General features: G+C 46.7%; 1 protein-coding gene across 1 annotated transcript in view; it reads left to right on the forward strand.

The window, feature by feature from the left end:
• The first annotated feature begins 10,780 nt into the window (after positions 1 to 10,780).
• The window catches only part of LOC144580764 (uncharacterized), a 146,826-nt gene continuing 133,730 nt past the window's right edge, over positions 10,781 to 23,876 (forward strand). The window contains exons 1-4 of the mRNA XM_078359600.1: positions 10,781 to 10,791; positions 11,733 to 11,891; positions 11,954 to 12,141; positions 12,174 to 12,443. Of these exons, the coding sequence (XP_078215726.1) occupies positions 10,781 to 10,791; positions 11,733 to 11,891; positions 11,954 to 12,141; positions 12,174 to 12,443 (628 nt within the window). The remainder of the gene's footprint in view (positions 10,792 to 11,732; positions 11,892 to 11,953; positions 12,142 to 12,173; positions 12,444 to 23,876) is intronic.

Genomic DNA, 23,876 nt, shown 5'->3' on the forward strand with positions numbered 1-23,876 from the left:
CAGGGGATTGCAGAAACAGATCGTTTGGGATACCCAGTGGGACGAAAAAAACCGCGATTTCAAACTATCCCGGGCAGACCGTCCGAGACGCTCTGTGGGGGAGGGGCATCCACCACTACGGAGGCAACCTGCCGCAACTGATATACACGCCCACTGCTGAGGCAGCCAGCCGTTGCCGAGGCAACACGCTACAACGAAGAGACTCCGCCGCAGGGCGTGGCGGAGACCACAGCAGAGCCGGCAGGAACATTGCGAATCACACAACAGCAGGGCGGAGCCTCGGCAGCCAAACAGTGGCTAGTCTGCCTTCGAGCTGTACAGGACACCTGATCGGACATCCAAAAATAAAGCCCAAACCCCTCAACACAGAGCATTTGAGAAAAAAAAAAAAAGGGTTGTTTAATGAGCTCTGTTGCAGCAGAATCAAACATAGCAGCCTAACAGCCCTGAATGAACAACAGAGTGCACAGCTCAGCAATTAAACCCCTATAAAGTACAAACTGTCTCCTCAAGCAGCTCCCTGACCCCTCTTTATCCAAAAGACTGTCATTAGGCAGGCATCATCCTGGGACAAAGAGAGCAGAAAAAGAAACTGGTAGCATCCCTCGCTGTGCCACGGCTACTAGAGGTGCACCCCAGACAAGCAGGGTCTGGAGCGGACCTCAACAGTCGTACAGCGAAGGGGCTAGACTGGTAGAAGAAAAACCAAGCAACAGAAATACTTCATCATCAACATTCTGGGTGTCCACTCAGAGACCCAAACATAAAGTCAGCAACTACGCAGACGACCAGTGGACAAATCCACAAAGATGGGAAGAAACCAGCGCAAAAAGGAGGAAAACACCCGAAACCAGAACACATCGCCTCCTAGAAAGGACCAAAACCCCTCACCAGCAAGGGAACAAAGCTGGACGGAGAATGACTGTGACGAAATGACGGAATTAGACTTCAGAAGATGGATAATGAGAAACTGTTGTGAGCTAAAAGATCATGTATTAAATCAATGCAAAGAAACTAAGAACCTTGAAAAAAGATTTGAAAAAAGATTCGAGGAAATGATAACAAGAATGGATACCTTAGAGAGGAATATGAATGAATTAAAGGAGCTGAAAAACACAATACGAGAACTTCGTGAAGCAAACGCAAGTTTCAATAGCCGAATTGACCAAGCAGAAGAAAGAATATCTGAAGTCGAAGACCATCTCAATGAAATAAAACGAGAAACCAAGATCAGAGAAGAAAGCGCAAAAAGGAATGAACAAAGTCTCCAAGAAATGTGGGACTATGTGAAAAGACCTAACCTACATTTGATAGGTGTACCAGAAGGGGACAAAGAAAATGAATCCCAGCTGGAAAATACTCTTCAGGACATCATCCAGGAAAATTTCCCCCACCTAGCAAGACAAGCCAACACTCAATTGCAGGAAATACAGAGAACACCACAAAGATATTCCGCAAGAAGAGCAACCCCAAGGCACATAATCGTCAGATTCAACAGGGTTGAAATACAGGAGACAATACTAAGGGCAGCCAGAGAGAAAGGTCGGGTCACCCACAAAGGGAAGCCCATCAGACTCACAGCAGATCTCTCCGCAGAAACACTACAAGCCAGAAGAAAGTGGGGGCCAATATTCAACATTCTTAAAGAAAAGAACTTTCAACCCAGAATTTCATATCCAGCCAAACTGAGCTTCAGAAGTGAAGGAAGAATAAAATCCTTTGCGAACAAGCAAGTACTCAGAGATTTTGTCACCACCAGGCCTGCTTTACAAGAGCTCCTAAAAGAGGCACTACACATAGAAAGGATCAATCAGTACCAGCCATTCCAAAATCACACTGAATGCTAAAGAGCTTCAACATAATGAAGAATCTACAACAACTAACAGGCAAAACAGCCACTTAGAATCAAAATGGCAGTATCAAATTCACACATAACAATATAAACCCTAAATGTAAATGGACTAAATGCACCAATCAAAAGACACAGACTGGCAAATTGGATAAAAATCCAAAACCCATCAGTGTGCTGTATCCAGGAAACCCATCTCACATGCAAGGATACAAAAAGGCTCAAAATAAAGGGATGGAGGAAGATTTACCAAGCTAATGGAAAGCAAAAAGAAGCAGGATTTGCAATTCTCATCTCTGATAAAATAGACTTTAAAGCAACAAAGATCAAAAGAGACAAAGAAGGCCATTACATAATGGTAAAAGGATCGATACAACAAGAAGAGCTAACGATCCTAAACATATATGGACCCAACACAGGAGCACCCAGATACATAAGGCAAGTTCTTAATGACTTACAGAAGGACTTAGACTCCCACACAATAATAGTGGGAGACTTTAACACTCCACTGTAAATACTAGACAGATCAACCAGACAGAAAATCAACAAGGATACCCAGGGCTTGAACTCAGACCTGGAGCAAGCAAACCTGGTGGACATTTACAGAACTCTCCACCCCAAATCCACAGAATACACATTCTTCTCAGCACCACATCACACCTACTCTAAAATTGACCACATAATTGGAAGTAAAGCACTGTTCAACAAATGCAAAACAACTGAAATCATAACAAACAGCCTCTCAGACCATAGTGCAATCAAGTTAGAACTCAGAATTCAGAAACCGACCCAGAACCGCACAGCTTCATGGAAACTGAACAACTGGCTCTTGAATGTTGACTGGGTAAACAATGAAATGAAGGCAGAAATAAAGAAGTTCTTCGAAACCAATGAGAACGAAGACACAACGTGCCAGAACCTCTGGGACACATTTAAAGCAGTCTCTAGAGGAAAGTATATAGCAATAAGTACCCATATGAGGAGAATGGAGAGATCCAAAATTGACACTCTATCGTCAAAATTAAAAGAGCTAGAGGAGCAAGATCAAAAAAACTCAAAACCCAGCAGAAGACAAGAAATTACTAAGATCAGAGCTGAGCTGAAGGAGATTGAGACACGAAAAACCCTTCAAAAAATCAATAAATCCAAGAGCTGGTTTTTTGAAAAGATCAACAAAATAGACAGACCACTAGCCAGATTGATTAAAAATAAAAGAGAGAACAACCAAATAGATGCAATAAAAAATGATAAAGGGGAAATCACCACAGATTCCACAGAAATTCAAACCATCATCAGAGAATATTACAAATAACTCTATGCACATAAACTAGTAAACCTGGAAGAAATGGATAAATTCCTGGACTCCTGTGTCCTCCCAAGCCTAAACCAGGAGGAAGCTGAAACTATGAATAGACCAATAACAAGGTCTGAAGTTGAGGCAGCAATTAAGAGCCTACCTCACAAAAAAAGCCCAGGTCCAGATGGGTTCACAGCCGAATTCTACCAGACACAGAAGGAGGAGCTGGTACCATTCCTTCTAAAACTATTTCAAACAATCCAAAAAGAGGGAATCCTTCCCAAATCATTTTATGAGACCAACATCATTCTGATACCAAAACCCGGCAGAGACCCAACGAGAAAAGAAAACTTCAGGCCAATATCCATGATGAACATAGATGCAAAAATCTTCAATAAAATATTGGCAAGCCGATTGCAACAGCAAATCAAAAAACTTATTCCTCATGATCAAGTAGGATTCATCCGGGGATGCAAGGCTGGTTCAAGATACGCAAGACTATCAACGTAATTCACCACATAAACAGAACCAAAAACAAAACCCACATGATTATCTCAATTGACGCAGAGAAGGCATTTGACAAAATTCAACAGCCCTTTATGCTAAAAACACTCAATAAACTCGGTATCGATGGAACGTATCTCAAAGTAATAAAAGCTATTTATGACAAACCAACAGCCAATATCATACTGAATTGGCAAAAACTGGAAGCATTCCGTTTGAAATTGGGCACTAGACAAGGATGCCCTCTTTCACCACTCCTATTCAATATAGTACTGGAAGTTCTAGCCAGAGCAATCAGGCAAGAAAAAGAAATAAAGGGTATTCAAATAGGAAAGGTGGAAGCCAAGTTGTCTCTATTTGCAGATGACATGATAGTATACCTAGAAGACCCTATTGCCACAGCCCAAAAACTCCTGAGACTGATAAACAACTTCAGCAAAGTCTCAGGATATAAAATCAATGTGCAAAAATCACAAGCATTCGTCTACACCAATAACAGACTTAAAGAAAGCCAAATCAAGAACGAACTGCCATTTGCAATTGCTACAAAAAGAATAAAATACCTTGGAATACAGCTCACAAGGAACGTAAGGGACCTCTTCAAGGAGAACTACAAACCACTGCTCAACGAAATCAGAGAGGACACAAACAGATGGAGAAACATTCCATGTTCATGGTTAGGAAGAATTAATATCGTGAAAATGGCTATACTGCCCAAAGTAATTTACAGAATCAACGCTATCCCCATCAAGCTACCATTGACTTTCTTCACAGAACTGGAAAAAACCACCATGAACTTCATATGGAACCAAAAGAGAGCCCGCATAGCCAAGTCAATTCTAAGCATAAAGAACACAGCGGGGGGCATCATACTACTGGATTTCAAACTATACTACAAGGCTACAGTAATCAAAACAGCATGGTACTGGTACCAAAACAGAGATATAGACCAATGGAACAAAACAGAGGCACCGGAGGCAACACAACATACATACAACTATACAATCTTTGATAAACCTGACAAAAACAAGCAATGTGGAAATGATTCCATGTTTAACAAATGGTGTTGGGAAAACTGGCTAGCCATGTGCAGAAAGCAGAAATTGCACCCCTTCATGACACCTTACACTAAAATTAACTCCAGATGGATTAAAGACTTAAACATAAGACCTGGCACGATAAAAACCCTAGAAGGAAATCTAGGCAAAACTATCCAGGACATAGGAGTAGGCAAGGACTTCATGAACAAAACACCAAAAGCATTGGCAACAAAAGCCAAAATAGACAAATAACACCTAATGAAACTCCACAGCTTCTGCACGGCAAAAGAAACAGTCACTAGAGTGGATCGGCAACCAACAGAATGGGAAAAAATTTTCGCAGTCTACCCATCTGACACAGGGCTGATATCCAGAATTTACAAAGAACTCAAACCGATTTCAAGAAAAAAACAAACAAGCCCATTCAAAAGTGGGCACAGGATATGAACAGATACTTTACGAAAGAAGACATATATGAGGCCAACAGTCATATGAAAAAATGCTCATCGTCACTGGTCATCAGAGAGATGCAAATCAAAACCACATTGAGATACCATCTCACGCCAGTTAGAATGGCGATCATTAAAAAATCTGGAGACAACAGATGCTGGAGAGGATGTGGAGAAAAAGGAACACTTTTACACTGTTGGTGGGAGTGTAAATTAGTGCAATCATTTTGGAAGACACTGTGGCGATTCCTCAAGGTCTTAGAAATAGAAATTCCATTTGACCCAGCAATCCCATTACTGGGTATATATCCAAAAGACTATAAATCGTTCTACTATAAGGACACATGTACACCAATGTTCATTGCAGCACTGTTTACAATAGCAAAGACCTGGAATCAACCCAAATGCCCATTAATAATAGACTTGATTCGAAAAATGTGGCACATATACACCATGGAATATTATGCAGCAATCAGAAATGATGAGTTTGTGTCGTTTGTAGGGACATGGATGAATCTGGAGAACATCATCCTCAGCAAACTGACACAAGAACAGAAAATGAAACACTGCATATTCTCACTCATAGGTGGGTGATGAAATATCAGAACACATGGACAAAGAAAGGGGAGTACTAAACAGTGGGGTCTATTGGGGGGAAAAGGGGAGGGCCAGTGGGAGGGGGAGGTGGGGAGGGATAGCCTGGGGAGAAATGCCAAATGTGGGTGAAGGGGAGAACAAAAGCAAAGCACACTGCCATGTGTGTACCTACGCAACTGTCTTGCATGCTCTGCTCATGTACCCCAAAACCTATAATCCAATAAAAAATTAAAACAATAAATAAATACATAAAACGCTCTGGATAAAAAAAAGAAATCTGGAAACAACAGATGTTGGAGAGGATGTGGAGAAAAAGGAACACTTTTACACTGTTGGTGGGAGTGCAAATTATTTCAACCATTGTGGAAGACAGTGTGGCGATTCCTCAAGGCCTTAGAAATAGAAGTTCCATTTGACCCAGCAATTCCATTACTGGGTATATATCCAAAAGTCTATAAATCGTTCTACTATAAGGACACATGTACACCAATGTTCATTGCAGCACTGTTTACAATAGCAAAGACCTGGAATCAACCCAAATGCCCATTGATAATAGACTTGATTCGAAAAATGTGGCACATATACACCATGGAATATTTTCAGCAATCAGAAATGATGAGTTTGTGTCGTTTGTAGGGACATGGATGAATCTGGAAAACATCATCCTCAGCAAACTGACACAAGAACAGAAAATGAAACACCGCATATTCTCACTCATAGGCGGGTGATGAAAAATCAGAACACATGGGCAAAGAAAGGGGAGTACTAAACAGTGGGGTCTATTCGGGGGAAAAGGGGAGGGCCAGTGGGAGGGGGAGGTGGGGAGGGATAGCCTGGGGAGAAATGCCAAATGTGGGTGAAGGGGAGAAGCAAAGCAAAGCACACTGCCATGTGTGTACCTACGCAACTGTCTTGCATGCTCTGCTCATGTACCCCAAAACCTAAAATCCAATAAAAAATTAAAAAAACAAAACAAAACAATATTAACCCTAAATGTAAATGGACTAAATCCACCAATCAAAAAACACAGACTGGCAAATTGGATAAAAATCCAAAACCCATCAGTGTGCTGTATCCAGGAAACCCATCTCACATGCAAGGATACACAAAGGCTCAAAATAAAGGGATGGAGGAAGATTTACCAAGAAAATGGAGAGCAAAAAAAGCAGGAGTTGCAATTCTCATCTCTTGTAAAATAGACTTTAAAGCAACAAAGATCAAAAGAGACAAAGAAGGCCATTACATAATGGTAAAAGGATCGATACAACAAGAAGAGCTAACGATCCTAAACATATATGGACCCAATGCAGGAGCACCCAGATACATAAGGCAAGTTCTTAATGACTTACAAAGAGACTTAGACTCCCACCCAATAATAGTGAGAGACTTGAACACTCCACTGTCAATATTAGACAGATCAACCAGACAGAAAATCAACAAGGATATCCAGGGCTTGAACTCAGACCTGGAGCAAGCAAACCTGATAGACATTTACAGAACTCTCCACCCCAAATCCACAGAATATACATTCTTCTCAGCACCACATCACACCTACTCTAAAATTGACCACATATTGGAAGTAAAGCACTGCTCAACAAATGCAAAACAACTGAAATCATAACAAACAGCCTCTCAGACCATAGTGCAATCAAGTTAGAACTCAGAATTCAGAAACCAACTCAGAACCGCACAGCTTCATGGAAACTGAACAACTGGCTCTTCTATGTTGTCTGGGTAAACAATGAAATGAAGGCAGAAATAAAGAAGTTCTTCGAAACCAATGAGAACGAAGACACAACGTGCCAGAACCTCTGGGACATATTTAAAGCATTCTCTAGAGGAAAGTATATAGCAATAAGTGCCCATATGAGGAGAATGGAGAGATTCAAAATTGATACCCTATCATCAAAATTGAAAGAGCTAGAGGAGCAAGATCAAAAAAACTCAAAACCCAGCAGAAGACAAGAAATAACCAAGATCAGAGCTGAACTGAAGGAGATTGAGACACGAAAAACCCTTCAAAAAATCAATAAATCCAAGAGCTGGTTTTTTGAAAAGATCAACAAAATAGACAGTCCACTAGCCAGATTGATTAAAAATAAAAGAGAGAACAACCAAATAGATGCAATAAAAAATGATAAAGGGGAAATCACCACAGATTCCACAGAAATTCAAACCATCAGCAGAGAATATTACAAACAACTCTATGCACATAAACTAGTAAACCTGGAAGAAATGGATAAATTCCTGGACTCCTGTGTTCTCCCAAGCCTAAACCAGGAGGAAGCTGAAACTATGAATAGACAAATAACAAGGTCAGAAGTCGTGCCAGCAATTAAGAGCCTACCACACAAAAAAAGCCCAGGTTTAGACTGGTTCACTGCAGCATTCTACCAGACACACAAAGAGGAGCTGGTACCATTCCTTGTTAAACTATTCCAAATAATCTAAAAAGAGGGAATCTTTCCCAAATCATTTTACGAGACCAACATCATCCTGATACCAAAACCCGGCAGAGACCCAACAAGAAAAGAAAACTTCAGGCCAATATCCATGATGAACATAGATGCAAAAATCTTCAATAAAATATTGGCAAGCCGATTGCAACAGCAAATCAAAAAACTTATTCATCATGATCAAGTAGGTTTCATCCCGGGGATGCAAGGCTGGTTCAACATACGCAAGTCTATCAACGTAATTCACCACATAAACAGAACCAAAAACAAAAACCACATGATTGTGTCAATTGACGCAGAGAAGGCATTTGACAAAATTCTACAGCCCTTTATGCTAAAAACCCTCAATAAACTCGGTATCGATGGAACGTATCTCAAAGTAATAAAAGCTATTTATGACAAACCAACAGCCAATATCATACTGAATGGGCAAAAACTGGAAGCATTCCCTTTGAAATCCGGCACTAGACAAGGATGCCCTCTTTCACCCCTCCTATTCAATATAGTACTGGAAGTTCTAGCCAGAGCAATCAGGCAAGAAAAAGAAATAAAGGGTATTCAAATAGGAAAGGTGGAAGCCAAATTGTCTCTATTTGCAGACGACATGATAGTATACCTTGAGGACCCCATTGCCTCAGCCCAATAACTCCTGAAACTGATAAGCAACTTCAGCAAAGTCTCAGGATATAAAATCAATGTGCAAAAATCACAAGCATTCGTCTACATCAATAACAGACTTAAAGAAAGCCAAATCAAGAACAAACTGCCATTCACAATTGCTACAAAAACAATAAAATACCTTGGAATACAACTCACAAGGAACGTAAGGGACCTCCTCAAGGAGAACTATAAACCACTGCTCAATGAAATCAGAGAGGACACAAACAGATGGAGAAACATTCCATATTCATGGTTAGGAAGAATTAATATCGTGAAAATGGCTATACTGCCCAAAGTAATTTACAGAATCAATGCTATCCCCATCAATGTACCACTGACTTTCTTCACAGAACTGGAAAAAACCACCATGAACTTTATTAAACCAAAACAGAGCCCGCATAGCCAAGTCAATTCTAAGCAAAAACAACACAGCGGGGGGCATCACACTACCGGATTTCAAACTATACTACAAGGCTAAAGTAATAAAAACAGCATGGTACTGGTACCAAAACAGAGATATAGACCAATGGAACAAAACAGAGGCACCGGAGGCAACACAACATATCTACAACTATACAATCTTTGATAAACCTGACAAAAACCAGCAATGGGGAAAGGATTCCCTGTTTAACAAATGGTGTTGGGAAAACTGGCTGGCCATGTGCAGAAAGCAGAAACTGGACCCCTTCCTGACACCTTACACTAAAATTAACTCCAGATGGATTAAAGACTTAAACATAAGACCTGGCACCATAAAAACCCTAGAAGGAAATCTAGGCAAAACTATCCAGGACATAGGAGTAGGCAAGGACTTCATGAACAAAACACCAAAAGCATTGGCAACAAAAACCAAAATAGACAAATGGGACCTAATGAAACTCCACAGCTTCTGCACGGCAAAAGAAAGAGTCAATAGAGTGAATTGGCATCAACAGAATGGGAAATCATTTTTGCAGTTTACCCATCTGACAAAGGGCTGAAATCCAGAATTTACAAAGAACTCAAACAGATTTACAGGAAAAAAACAAACAAGCCCATTCAAAAGTGGGCAAAGGATATGAACAGACACTTTACGAAAGAAGACATATATGAGGCCAACAATCATATGAAGAAATGCTCATTGTCACTGGTCATCAGAGAGATGCAAATCAAAACCACATTGAGATACCATCTCACGCCAGTTAGAATGGCGATCATTAAAAAATCTGGAGACAACAGATGCTGGAGAGGATGTGGAGAAAAAGGAACACTTTTACACTGTTGGTGGGAGTGTAAATTAGTTCAACCATTGTGGAAGACAGTGTGGCGATTCCTCAAGGCCTTAGAAATAGAAATTCCATTTGACCCAGCAATCCCATTACTGGGTATATATCCAAAAGACTATAAATCGTTCTACTATAAGGACACATGTACACGAATGTTCATTGCAGCACTGTTTACAATAGCAAAGACCTGGAATCAACCCAAATGCCCATTGATAATAGACTTGATTGGAAAAATGTGGCACATATACACCATGGAATATTATGCAGCAATCAGAAATGATGAGTTTGTGTCATTTGTAAGGACATGGATGAATCTGGAGAACATCATTCTCAGCAAACTGACACAAGAACAGAAAATGAAACAGCACATATTCTCACTCATAGGCGGGTGATGAAAAATGAGAACACATGGACACAGGGAGGGGAGTAGTAAACACTGGGGTCCATAGGGGGAAAAGGGGAGGGCCAGTGGGAGGGGGAGTTGGGGAGGGATAGCCTGGGGAGAAAAGCCAAATGTGGGTGAAGGGTAGAAAGGAAGCAAAACACACTGCCATGTGTGTATCTACGCAACTGTCTTGCATGCTCTGCTCATGTACCCCAAAACCTAAAATGCAATAAAAAAAAAAAGAAAAGAAAAAAACACAGTACATCCTGCTATTAAAAATGGTGCTGTGGTGGGCTGGTTGTGGTGGCTCACACCTGTAATCCCAGCACTTTGAGAGGCTGAGGTGGAAGGGTCTCGAGCCCAGAAGCTCAAGACCACCCTGGGCAACATAAAGAAACTCCCACCTCTACAAAAATAAAAATAAAAATAAAAAAATTATCTGGGTGTGGTGGCACACTGCTGTGGTTTCAGTTACTTGGGAGGCTAAAGTGGGAGGACTGCTTGAGCCCAGGAGATCAAGAATGCAGTGAGCCATGATCAAGCCACCGAACTCCAGCCTGGGCATCAGAGCGAGAGCCTGTCTCAAAAAAAAAAGTTTAGAAGAATAATATGGAAAGATATTTACAAAATATTAAAGGAGTTAAAAAGGCTATAAATTAGTATGATCGTTTGAAACACTCCCCTCCTCCCCTCTTGCCTGTCTTTAATGAGCTAATAAAAGACTAGCATACATTCACCAAAACACAGTGTTGCCTCTAGGGGGTGGAATTACAGATGTCGTTCACTTTCTTCTTTGTGTTTTTCTGTATTTTCCAAAAATCTCTACAATATCTCTGTAGTTTTAAAGAAATTAGAAAATCAAATTTATTTCGACAATATACAGATTAAGCATAGATGTTACCTAAATATTATGGTTAACTCATGTCAAGATCACAGATTTTAACCAAAAGACAGTTCCTGATCACAGATTAATGAACTTGTGAAAAACTCTTAAACTGTTTTTTACAATCGTTTATACATTTTTCCCCATAATACCCTTGTATTTTTGAATAATTTTAGATTTACAGAAAAGTAGCAAAGACAGTTCCCATGTAGCCTTACCCAGTTTGCCATACAGTTAATATTTTATGTAACTATGACACATTTGTCCCAACTGAAACCAACCTGGGAATTTTCAGGCTTTCTTTGGATTTTACCGGTTTTCCCATTCACATCGTCTTTCTGTTCCAGGGTCAAGCCTGGTAGCACATCGCAGAGAGCTGCCGGTCTCCCAGGGCGCTCCGTCCCAGATATTACTTGTTTTCCACATGCACGGTGTGAATTTCATAATCAGAAAAAGAAAGGACAGATGCTGATGCAGATGATGATGATGGTGATGATGATGCTTAGGTATGGGAATTCCTTCATTCTGATATCCCTGGGAGGCCAATGATCCCCTTTTCTCTGTTCAGCAGTACAAAAGGAGACAGGCCCCAGGGTGAACGGGACACACAGAAGTTGGGGCTCCCGGATCCCCCCAGCCCGCTGCCTTATCGGCCCCCCATCCTGCAGCTGTCCCCCAGACCAACGCGGGGATTTTCTGGGACCGCTGGCTCGGGTTCCCCACCCTCCCCCGCCCCGCCCCGTCACCGTCGGGCTAGTGCGCAGGCGGTTCCCGGGTCCGCACCTCAGCGCCTCACGCGGCCGCCCCACCCCCTGCCCAGGTCTCAAAAGCCCCGCCGGGCACCGAGCGCCCGCCCAGCCCCGCATTCCTCAGCATGGCCTGGAACACCAACCTCCGCTGGCGGCTGCCGCTCACCTGCCTGCTCCTGCAGAGGGCTATGGTGGTTCTCTTCGGGGTGTTCGTGCGCTACGACTTCCAGGCCGACTCCCACTGGTGGACCGGGAGGGAGCGCAGGAACCTCAGCGACCAGGAGAACGAATTCTACTATGGCTACCAGAGTAAGTCCCGCCGCCAACAGGCCCCCGAGGCCTCTCCGCGCCGCTCCCCACCTGCCGCGGGCCCCCTTGCTCTCCGACCTCTGCAGGACAGGCGTGGGAACAAATTCCTTTTCCCGGTGAAACACTAGCAGGGGGCCGGGCGCGGGGGCTCACGCCTGTCATCCCATCACTTTGGGAGGCCGAGGCGGGTGGATTGCCTGAGCTCAGAGGTTGGAGGCCAGCCTGGCCAACAAGGTGAAACCCCATCTCTACTAAAATACAAAAAATTAGCCAGGCGTGGCAGCGTGCGCCTGTAATCCCAGCTACTCTGGAAGCTGAGACAGGAGAATCCCTTGAACCTGGGAGGCGGAGATAGCAGTGAGCTGAGATCGCAACACTGCACTCCAGCCTGGGTGACAGAGAGACACTCCATCTCAAAACAACAAACTAGTAGGGAAAACACCAGGGTGAGGTTTTTATTTGACCTCCCTCCCAGCCGTCAGCTGCCCCCAGCATCCCTGACAGAGAGCCCTACTTGGTACCCTATAAAGACCCAAGTCCTCTCACTCCATTACCAATTGGTGGGTGACCTGGCTCCTGTCCGTGGAGCCCATACTCCAAATAAGGGGGTGGGTTCCATGCTGAGGGCCAAAGTGATGGCTCAGTGACCGGCTGGCTCTGCTGTGGGCAGAGGTGTTGTGGGGACAGTGAGGGGCCAGGAGGCCAGGACACCCATCCCCTTTTGGCTTGGAGAGGGAAAACAAGCACCCCTGAATTTTCTGGTGTGGGCTGTACTGTGGTTAAGAGCATGACCTTGCCATCACAGGCCTCTCTTGCTCTCCTGGCTCTGCTGTAAACCAGGTGGGTGGCCTCGGGCAAATGTCAGCCTTCCTAAACCTCAATTTCCTCCTCTAGAGAATGTCGCCCAGGCTGGAGTACAGTGTCGCAATCTCAGTTCACCGCAACCTCCACCTCCCAGGTTCAAGCGATGATCATAGGGCCTCCCTCACAGGGCGGAGGGTGAGGTTGTGGCACAGAGCTGGGGAAGGATCCTCACTTCATAATGGAACAATTGCTACAAGGGCCCTAAACACAGGTGCCCTAGGACTCAGGAGCAGGGAGAGCTAGCCTAGGTCACTCAGAGCTGCCCGACCTCCAGACTCCTAGCACAGGGCTTTTCCCATGCACTGGCACTTTCTGATTTTCCACTCCATCCGCCATCAGTCAACGACAATTATTCTAGCCAGTGGTGTTCATGTAGTCACTGACTGTGAGTTTTGGAAGGAACCCTAAAGCCGCTATATCAACTGGTGTTTCCTCCATGGCTTAGACACTCTCGGCAACAGGAGATTCTCTATCTCCAAGTAAAGAACTGCACATGTTCAGAATGGCAGCCTGCATGAAGAAAGACTGTTTGAGGGGCTGCAGGCTTGATGGGAGTCAGCCGTATTAAGTGGCTGCCAAAAAGGGCTATCACGAGCTGAGTGAATAGTTACATGGTGCCTAGAAGGGAAGCAACAAACAAGGGCTGCGCCCCCTGCTGGGGAGACCACAGCCTCTCCTGAGCTTCATGTAGGGCTGTTTTAAAAGATACCTTGACAGCTGCAGCCTTGGGATTCAGGCTTCAAATCCACCAACCACATCACCTGCCTTTCCTCTCCTCAGTTGGGGACCTAGCAGCAAACAGTGGACCAGGCAAGCTTGTGGCCCTCCTTTGCCTGTTCCTCTCCCTGCCCTCCTACTCTTGTTGATGGCTTGTCCCCCAAAGCACAAGGGACCAGGCCCCCCATGGGCATTCATAGGTCCCCAGTGTGTCTGGGCAGTGGAGGACCTCAAGACCTGAAATAGGGCTAGGCGTGGTGGCTCATGCCTGTAATCCCAGCATGAGGTCAGGAGATAGAGACTACCCTGGCCAACATGGTGAAACCTCATCTCTACTAAAATACAAAATATTAGCCAGGCGTGGTGGCTCGCAACTGTAGTCCCAGCTACTCAGGAGGCTGAGGCAGGAGAATTGCTTGAACCCAGGAGGGGAGGTTGCAGTGAGCTGACATTACACCACTGCACTCTAGCCTGGTAACAGAGCAAGACTCCATCTCAAAAAAAGAAGGAAAAAAAAAGAGCTTGAATAGGCTGGGTGCAGTGGTTCACACCTGTAATCCCAGCACACTTTGGGAGGCCGAGGTGGGAGGATCACTTGAGCTCAGGAGTGTGAGGCTACGGTGAGCTATGATGGCACCACTGTACTTCAGCCTAAGTGGCAGAGTAGATCAACATCTCTCTCCCTTTCAAAGAAAAAGGGATCCTGTATTAGGAGCTTCAGACCTCACCAGTGGGGAGGCACAGTCCTTACATCTCCTCAGCGCTTATCCTCCTTCCACCACACTTACCAACCCCCAGGCTTTCACATGCCACCTTCACATATTCATGTAACAAGCACTTATCTGTAGTGTGATCATGTAATTCATCATCCCAATGAGGACACCTCTGAGAGTGAAGGTGGTGCTGGTAGTAGTTTGCTGGGACCCAGGAATAAGCCATATGGTCACTCTGGATAAATAAGTTGAATATTCTGGGTCTCTGTCCTCAGACCTTCTGGGAGCAGAGAAGGGCACCCTGGTACCCAGGGCCTCAGTGAGGCCAAGTGCTCTGGGCAGAAGAGATCTGTGACAGTTTCCTGGGAAGTGGTGGATGGTGAGGAGGGGAGAAGCTGAGCAGCCAAGAGGGCCACCAAAAGCAGGTGGTGTTTCAAGGAGGGATGGTGGTTCCATGTGGCCCGAGAGTAGGGTTTGTAAAAGGGATGGGGAAGGTTGGAAATGGGCAGAGAGCCCCAGCATTAAGGGGGTCCTTGAGTTTTCCCTGCTAGTTCTCCTGGAGAGGTCTTGGCCACTGGAGCAGGAAGCGACAGAGGAAAGAGGTGTAGGGAAGGAATCTTTGCAAGAGATAGTGGCCGCCCGTCCAATCACACATGCACTCTCTCCTTTAATCAACACCACCACCTGTGAGGGTGGTGCTGTGATGACCCCCATTATACAGATGAGGAAACTAGGGCTGGAAAGGAGCAGCCCTGGGGTCTGAACGCCAGTCCCAGACAACTCCCCCTAATCTCAACCTTCCCCTTTCCCTGGCTCCACTCACAGTGGCTGTGGTTAGGAGTCAGAGAGCACAAGGCTTCCTGCCCATGTGGATAACCAAGCTGAGTTCCTGGGCAGCGAGGTGACTCCTGGGGGATTAGCATAAGGGCTAGCCCTGAGGTGCCTTCCCTATTCCTGGCTCCAGGCCATCAGCAGCTGTGCAGGCCTCATTTCTACCCAGGGGATTGGTGAAGCCTGCTGGCCATCTCCAGTTTCCGGAGGAGCCCAGGTCCAACTAGCTTGGCCTGATTGCAGCTCCCCAGGCGTGGGTCCCACAGCAGGCAGCAGGCATAGAGCCAGCCGGGGACTCACCCTGGCAGTGCCCTCAGAGGCCCGAGGTGCGGCAGTGGTGATGGCCGCTGAGCACGTGGCTTCTCTGTGGCCTGGGGCTCCAGGGCCTATGTGAACTGCTGAGGGCAGTGGTTTCAGTGAGGCTGGCCCAAGGAGGAGCTGCCAGGGCCTGGACTCCAGGAACTCCCTGGAAGACCAAGGAAGGAGCGGGACACATTTCAGGAGCTGACCTGGGAAGGAGGAAGCTCTGCCCTCAAACGCCTAAAGGACTGTGTCGTGAGGCTCCTTTTGATAAAGGATGTGCTCACCAACAGGCAGAAGGCCATGGAACTTTAGAATTCAACAGATCCGCTTAGGTAAAGCACTGCATGGAGGAGCCAACCACCTCAACACGGTGAGCCTCAGAGTGCCCATCTTAAGGTAGAAATGTTATTTAAAGTACAGGATCAGTCGGGTGTGGTGGCTTACGCCTGTAATCCCAGCACTTTGGGAGGCCAAGGCGGGCAGATCACCTAAGTTTAGGAGTATGAGACCAGCTTGACCAACGTGGAGAACGCTCATCTCTACTAAAAAAAATACAAAATTAGCCGGGCATGGTGGTGAATGCCTGTAATCCCAGCTACTTGGGAGGCTGAGGCAGGAGAATTACTTGAACCCAGGAGGCGGAGGTTTCAGTGAGCCAGGATTGCACCATTGGACTTCAGACTGGGCAATAAGAGTGAAACTCCATCTTAAAAAAAAAAAAGTACAGGATATCTAAGAAGATCCAAGATGACAGGTGACTGCTGGGCACACATCTCCTGGCATAAAAGGAGAGGATAGTAAATGCCAGATTGGGCTTCCCAGAAGGGAGCAAGCGCTCCTTCCATGATGGTGTGTAAGTATCAGCACCTTGTTAGAGACGTGGTGGAGAAATGTCTCCCTGCATACTAGGTTGGAACTATTATAGCATTTAAATTCTTTTGTGCACTTCCCAATCCAAAAATGCTTTTTGCCTGTCCTGTCAGGTGGGGCACTTATAATTTCCATTTTATGACTGGGGTAATGAAGTTTTGAGAGGAGCTGGACACTCTCAGGCAGCCGGTGACACAGGCAGGGTCAGAGCCAAGCCCCCTGCCCCAGGGCCTACCTGCTTTCCAGGGTCTTCTGTGGCACTGCTGCCCCCAACCATCTGCCCAGGAGATGTTGCAGTGTTGATGTGGAAGAAGTGGGCATGCAGTCTTGGTGGAAGTGGGGATCTGGCCAGTAGGTCTCAAAGAAAATAGGCTGGGCTGGAAATGGGATGGGGAGGGGGTCACCACCTAGCCCCTGGAGGATCCCATCCTTCCAGTGCTGATGCACAGAGGGGAGGCCTACAGAGGGGAGGCCTACAGAAGGGAGGCCTGCAGAGGCTCATTCTTGTAAAACACCGTGTTCCTGTAGACTCAGCCAGCTAGGTGGGGGCTCGTCTACAGAGGGAAGCAGCAGGTACTGGAATGGGCTGGGGGCCGGAAGTGAAGGGAAGAACAGCTGGACGCTGGTGCCGCCTGGAGGCCAGAGTGCCAACCCTGCTCCATCAGGGACCTCCAGGTTGAGGAAGCCGGTTCTGGGCAGGACAGCTGGAGTCACTGTAGCTGGGGAGGGGACTGAGGGTCATCCTGCTGACCCAAGCCAATGCAACCTTGTCAGTCTGGAAAGAGAAAAAGAGAAATAATAACTAACGTGATCGGGCAGTTGCTGAAGAGCCAGCTTCCTCCGCCCAGGGCTCTGATTGGGTTATTCCCAGTATATGTGACTCATAGCACTGGCCAAGTGCTGCTACTCTCTCCCAACTGACCGACAAAGAAACTGTGGATCTGAGAGGTTCTGGCCTTGGCTGGTGGTCAATGCAGTTTGGACCCTCAAATAATCACTATTAAAAATCTTAAAAAAATTTTTTTTTAATTTTTTTGAGGCAGAGTCTCACTTACTCTGTTGTCCCGGCTGGAGTGCAGTGGTGTGATCTTGGCTCTCTGCAATCTCCCCCTCCTGGGTTCAAGTGATTCTCTTGCCTCTGCCTCTCGATTAGCTGGGATTACAGGTGGGCACCACCATGCCTAAATAATTTTTGTATTTTTAGCAGAGCAGGGGTTTTCCCCATGTTGGCCAAACTGGTCTCGAACTCCTGACCTCAAGTGATCCAGCCGCCTTGGCCTCCCAAAGTGCTGGAATTACAGGTGTAAGCCACTGTGCCCAGCCTAAACATCATTTTAGGTAGCACCAAACTTTATGAATCAGAAATTCATAAGTGGATACATTGTGATACCGAATTGAGACCAATTTGACAGATAAAGAGACAGGAAGCAAGAAGACGAACTGGGGAGGTTCCCAAGGAGAAGGAAGTGGGTGTCTGTGTTCCTGATGGAGGGGAGAGAAAAAAGGAGACACCCCCAGACAGGGTGAAAAAGAGAAATAGGGCACCCAGCACAGCAGGGAGAAGACAGAGAATGGGTAAGAAGGGACAGGCAGGGAGGAAGGACCTGGAAGGTGAGGACTGCCACACAGAGGCCATGGCAGCCCTGAAACCACACCCACCTCCCCCCCGCAGCTGTGGCTCCCTTGGTCCTCTTCAGTCCTGCCCCTGCCACATAGCTTTGCTAAATAACAGGCAGCAGACACCCCTCGTGCGGTGTGAAAGCCCCATATGTGGTGATGCTGTCTATTCCCAGGGGCTCCTCCTACCTCCCTGTCCCCCCTTCTTCATCTTCTCTGCTGTCTCCAAGGCACAACCAGCTCTCAGCTTGTGTCTCTCTGCCCCTTCATTCCCACATGGCAACTCACAGCTCTCTGCAGACCTGCCCAATCTTAGACCCCAGCTCCAAGTCCACACAGCCAGGCTCCGCTTCTCCTCCCCCACCCCTCACCAGCCCAGCCCTCGCCCCCTGGTCTTCTGACACTCACCGCGGCCAGGCCAGACCCACCACCTCCCTGGGGCACAGCCACCTCCTCCCACTGCTTTGTTTTTGTCAACAACACGGCCATCCTGTCACCTGTAACTCCCCTCCCAGCTTCTGGAATTGTCCTCTGAATCTGTCGCCTCCCTCTCTTTCACACCTCTCTTCCAGTCTGTCACCCACCAGTTCTTCCCAGAATAACCATAAGACCATTTATAGTGCTTCACATACATCAGCTCAGTTTTCTCCATGACAGTGGAAATGTGATAAAGCTGCAACATGAGGACACATGAAATCAGCTGCACATTGAGAAACCCAAGCCGAGGTGCGTTTGTTCATGTAAAGTTGGCACCAAAGCTAAACTCAGACAGCGCGCAGAGCACCACCCTGACCAGGACCCACAGCTCTCCCACATTGGCTTGTACTCCTGCCCTTCAGTGTGCCAAGCCCCCTAAGCCTCCTCCAGGTAGCTGCTAGCTGAGGGGCTATGGTCTTGGCCTGGGCCTCCAGGGAAGCCTGGAGGGAAACAGGCTGTGAAATCCCACCTGGGCTCCTGGATCACCGCTCAGCTGGCACACCTGGGTGCTCCTGAGTAAGTAACAATCATTGGTTCATCCACAGCTATTAACCGAGAGTCGACCTGGGCACTCTCCTAGGTGCTGGGAACACCACAGTGAATGAAAGAGGCGTCGCTCTGCCTTCTTGGGGTTTTACGGTGGAGTGGGACAGAAAAACAAATAAATGTATTAAAACAAGAACCGTGAAAGAAAAAAGACGTCATAAGGGAAAAAAGGGAACCTAGGGAAAAAAACAGGGTGCCATAGGGAGAGATTCTGTCTTAAATGGGTGGTCAGGAAGCCTCTCAAATAAAGTGACAATTTGCGGAGATCTGCTGGCCATTCTGCAGGATTAGCATCCCAGGTGGAGGGAACATTACAGGCAAAGACCCTGGAGTGTGGGACCCAAGAGCAGGAGGAAGTCCAGAGCAGCTGGAGCACCAGGGGGAAGGGAAGAGGTGGGGAGGGAGGAATCCCCCAGGAAGCAGGTGGGTGGGGCCGGGATGGGGCCCTGAAGTCTCTTTTCCTTTTAACTTTTTATTTGGAAATAATTCTAAACTCACAAAAAGTTGCTCAAACAGAAATAGCACAAAGAACACTGCACTCTGGCTGGGTGCCGTGGCTCATGCCTGTAATACCAGCACTCTGGGAGCCCAAGATGGGTGGATCACTTGAGGCCAGGAGACTGAGACTGGCATAGACCACATAGCAAAACCCTGTCTCTACTAAAAATTCAAAAAAAAAAAAATTAGCTGGGTGTGGTGTCATGCGCCTGTAATCCCAGTTGCTACAGAGGCTGAGGTGGGATGATCGTTTGAACCCCAGGAGGCAGAAGTTTCCATGAGATGAGATCACACCACTGCACTCCAGCCAGGCGACAGAGTGAGACTGTGTCTCAACAACAACAACTAAATACTATATACTCTAACTCAGACCTGACTATTCGCTCACTCTTTCTCTATACGTATGTACATGTACACACATGCACACACATGTACACATGTACACACACATGCATGCCTTGTTTTTCTGAACCATTTGAGGGTCAGTCACATACCTCATCACTCTCTACCCTTAACTACTCCACTATATTTCCTAATAATAGGGATATTCTCTTCCATAACCACAGTAATCAGCTCCATAAATTTTCATTAATACAATATCTTACTCTACTGTTTATATCTGATTTTCTCAATAGACCCAGTAATGACCTTTATAGCATGCCCCCCACTCTCCCATCCCCACAAAATACAGGATCTAGTCTAGAGTAAGGTATTGCCATTTTTTTTTTTTTGAGATGGTTTTTGCTCTGTTGCCCAGACTGGAGTGCAAAGGCGTGATCACGGCTCACCCGCAACCTCTGCCTACTGGGTTTAAGCAAGTCTCTGTCTCAGCATCCCAAGTAGCTGGGATTACACACATGCGCCACCATGCCTGGCTAATTTTGTATTTTTAGTAGAGACAGTGTTTCTCCATGTTGGTCAGTCTGGTCTCGAACTCCCGACCTCAGGTGATCCCCCCGCCTAAGCCTACCAAAGTGCTGGGATTGCAGGCATGAGCCACCATGCCCGGCCAGTATTGACTTTAATATCTTTGGTTGTGTCTGTTAATCTGGAACATTTCAAAGGTCTTTCATGACTAATGCTCTTCAAGAACACAGCCTCACCCATTTTTAATAGTGTGTTCCTCATCTTGGGCTTGCCTGATGTTTTCTCATGATCACATTGGGCTCTGCAGTCTCAGCTAAAATGCCACGCAGGGGACACGTCCTTTTCAGGGTATCACATGTGGAGGCATAAATGACATTAATTTTGATCACCCACTCAGTATGTTGCCCAGTATAATTACTGTTATTTTCTTCCCCTGCAACTAATAGGCAGTCCGTAAGGAAACTCTTTAAGACAATCAGATGTCCTGTGCACAATCAAAACTCCCCCCTGCAGTTAGCATCCACTGATTGAATTTTTACCATGAAGATGATTTCCAACTCTAGCACTCTCTCCACATTTAACAGTGTAGCCTTAGCATTCCACTGGAGGCAAGCGCCTGGTCTGCCACCTCATTTATTTGTTTACCAACTTACTATCGGTTTGAACTCATGAGTTCCTTTTTTAATAGTTTTAATTCATTATAACACATCATTGCTCTGGTGCTCAAACTGTCCCAGATTTGGCCAGTGGGAGCCCTTCTATCTGGCCCCTGTGTCCTGTGACATTGCAGTTCTTATTAGTGTGCTATGCTTCTGCAATGCTCTTTTCTTCTCTTTGTCTTGTTATTTTCTTGGAGTTTAGAACTATGCAACGTAAGTGCTGAGAGGGGAGTGAAGACCATCCTAGTACAGCCCTTTAGTTTGGTCATTGAGGAAATGGAGACTCTGAGAGGGAAAGTGGCTTGCCAAGGCCACATGGGTTGGAGAAGACTGTCAGAACTTAGAATTAGCCCATGCCTGAGTGAAAATAAACAATGACATCTGCCCATTTCAGTCACCTCGTATGGGGTAGACACTGTGCTAGATGCTTCTTTACATACACATCTGCATTGAATCCTCCCAACATCTGTGATGTAAGCATTCCAGAAGCAGCTGCCAAGGCCCAAGTTAAAATACATAACTTTCCCAGAGTCACCCACCATGGAGATGTAGTAATCGGGGTCCAAATTCAAATCTCAGTGGTGAGGGGCTGGATATTTGCTGGAGTTGGTGGTGGAATGTGGAATGTGTATCTCCTGGAGTTGGTGGTGGGATGTCGGATGTGTATCTGTTGGAGTTGGTGATGGGATGCAGGGTGTGTACTTGCTGGAGTTGGTGGTGGGATATGGGATGTATATCTGCTGGAGTTGGTGGTGAGTGATGTGGGATGTGTATCTGCTGGAGTTGGTGGTGGGATGTGAAATGTGTATCTGCTGGAGTTGGTGGTGAGTGATGTGGGATGTGTATCTTCTGGAGTTGGTGGTGGGATGTAGGATGTGTATCTGCTGGAGTTGGTGGTGAGTGATGTGGGATGTGTATCTTCTGGAGTTGGTGGTGGGATGTAGGATGTGTATCTGCTGGAGTTGGTGGTGAGTGATGTGGGATGTGTATCTTCTGGAGTTGGTGGTGGGATGTAGGATGTGTATCTGCTGGAGTTGGTGGTGAGTGATGTGGGATGTGTATTTTCTGGAGTTGGTGGTGGGATGTAGGATGTGTATCTGCTGGAGTTGGTGGTGAGTGATGTGGGATGTGTGTCTTCTAAAGTTGGTGATGGAATGAGGGATGAGTATTTCATGGAGTTGGTGGTAAGTGATGTGGGATGTGTATCTTCCGGAGTTGGTGGTGGGATGTGAGAATCTGATGAGCTGGAACTGATGTGCTTGGCCTGTCCAGGCAACTCCTTGCCCAGATGAGCATTGATTTTCAAAGGAACAGTGTTGTGGTGGTGAGGGCAGGGCCTCATAGCCTCAGATGGTCTGTGCTATAGACCTTAGCCCTGCATGTCACCCACATCTGCCCCAAATTCTGATGCCCAGCTGCCACCTCCAGCCTGAGCCAGCAGAGCCACCCAGGGAGGAAGGTAGAACCAAGGAGCTGCCATCTCTCAAGGAGGGTGCTTGGGAATCTCTTGGTGCTGCAGCCCACTGGTTAAATAGGCCAAGGTGGGGGCCCACGTCAGGTCTCCCAAACCCTCACCTTCCAGAAAGGCCCTGATGAAGGGACTGCGGTTCTGCCCCCAGCGGGACATGCCCAGCCCAGGGTTGGGATGTGGGGATGTAGGGACAGAGCTAGGCTGGTAGAGCAGGTGGACAAGCCGGTGGTGGGGAAGACTGAGGCGCTGCCCCCACCCTCCTGGCTCAAAATGAGGGCGAGTGAATTTTGTGAGACCACTGAGTCTGGCTGCCCCTTCCCCGCAGGCTTCGAGGATGTGCAGGTGATGGTGTTCATGGGCTTCGGCTTCCTCATGACCTTCCTGCAGCGCTATGGCTTCAGCGCCATGGGCTTTCAACTTCCTGCTGGCGGCCTTCGGCATCCAGTGGGTGCTGCTCATGCCGGGCTGGTTCCACTCCTTCCAAGACAGCCACATCCTCGTGGGGGTGGAAAAGTGAGCACGGGCGGCTGGGGTGGGGGACTGGGCACGATGGGGCTGGGCTGATGGGGCTGGGCAGGTGGGCCCGGGGAGGGGGTTGCCCAGTGGCTGGGCCAGGGCTTGGGGCTAAAAGGCAAGTCATCCTTCAGGCCACACTGGGCCTACGACACACACACACACACACACACACACTCACACACACACACAACAGTCTCACACTAAGACACTCTGACACTTAAACACACTCACACATCCACTCATACACAAACTCACACACACTCACTAACACACTGACACACTAACACACATCCACTCACACACACTCTCACATACACACACACTCAGGCCACACGGCCTGCAAGACACACACACACACACACACACACACACTCTGAACTCACACACACTCATACTCTCAGGCCACACTGGGCCTGTGGGAGAGAGAGACACACACACACATCTCACTTTCTGACCAGCAATTCTCCAGGGTGGGCATCATCCA

The sequence above is a fragment of the Callithrix jacchus genome, chromosome 22, assembly GCF_049354715.1.
Source record: "Callithrix jacchus isolate 240 chromosome 22, calJac240_pri, whole genome shotgun sequence".
In the NCBI taxonomy this organism is placed as follows: Eukaryota; Metazoa; Chordata; class Mammalia; order Primates; family Cebidae; genus Callithrix; species Callithrix jacchus.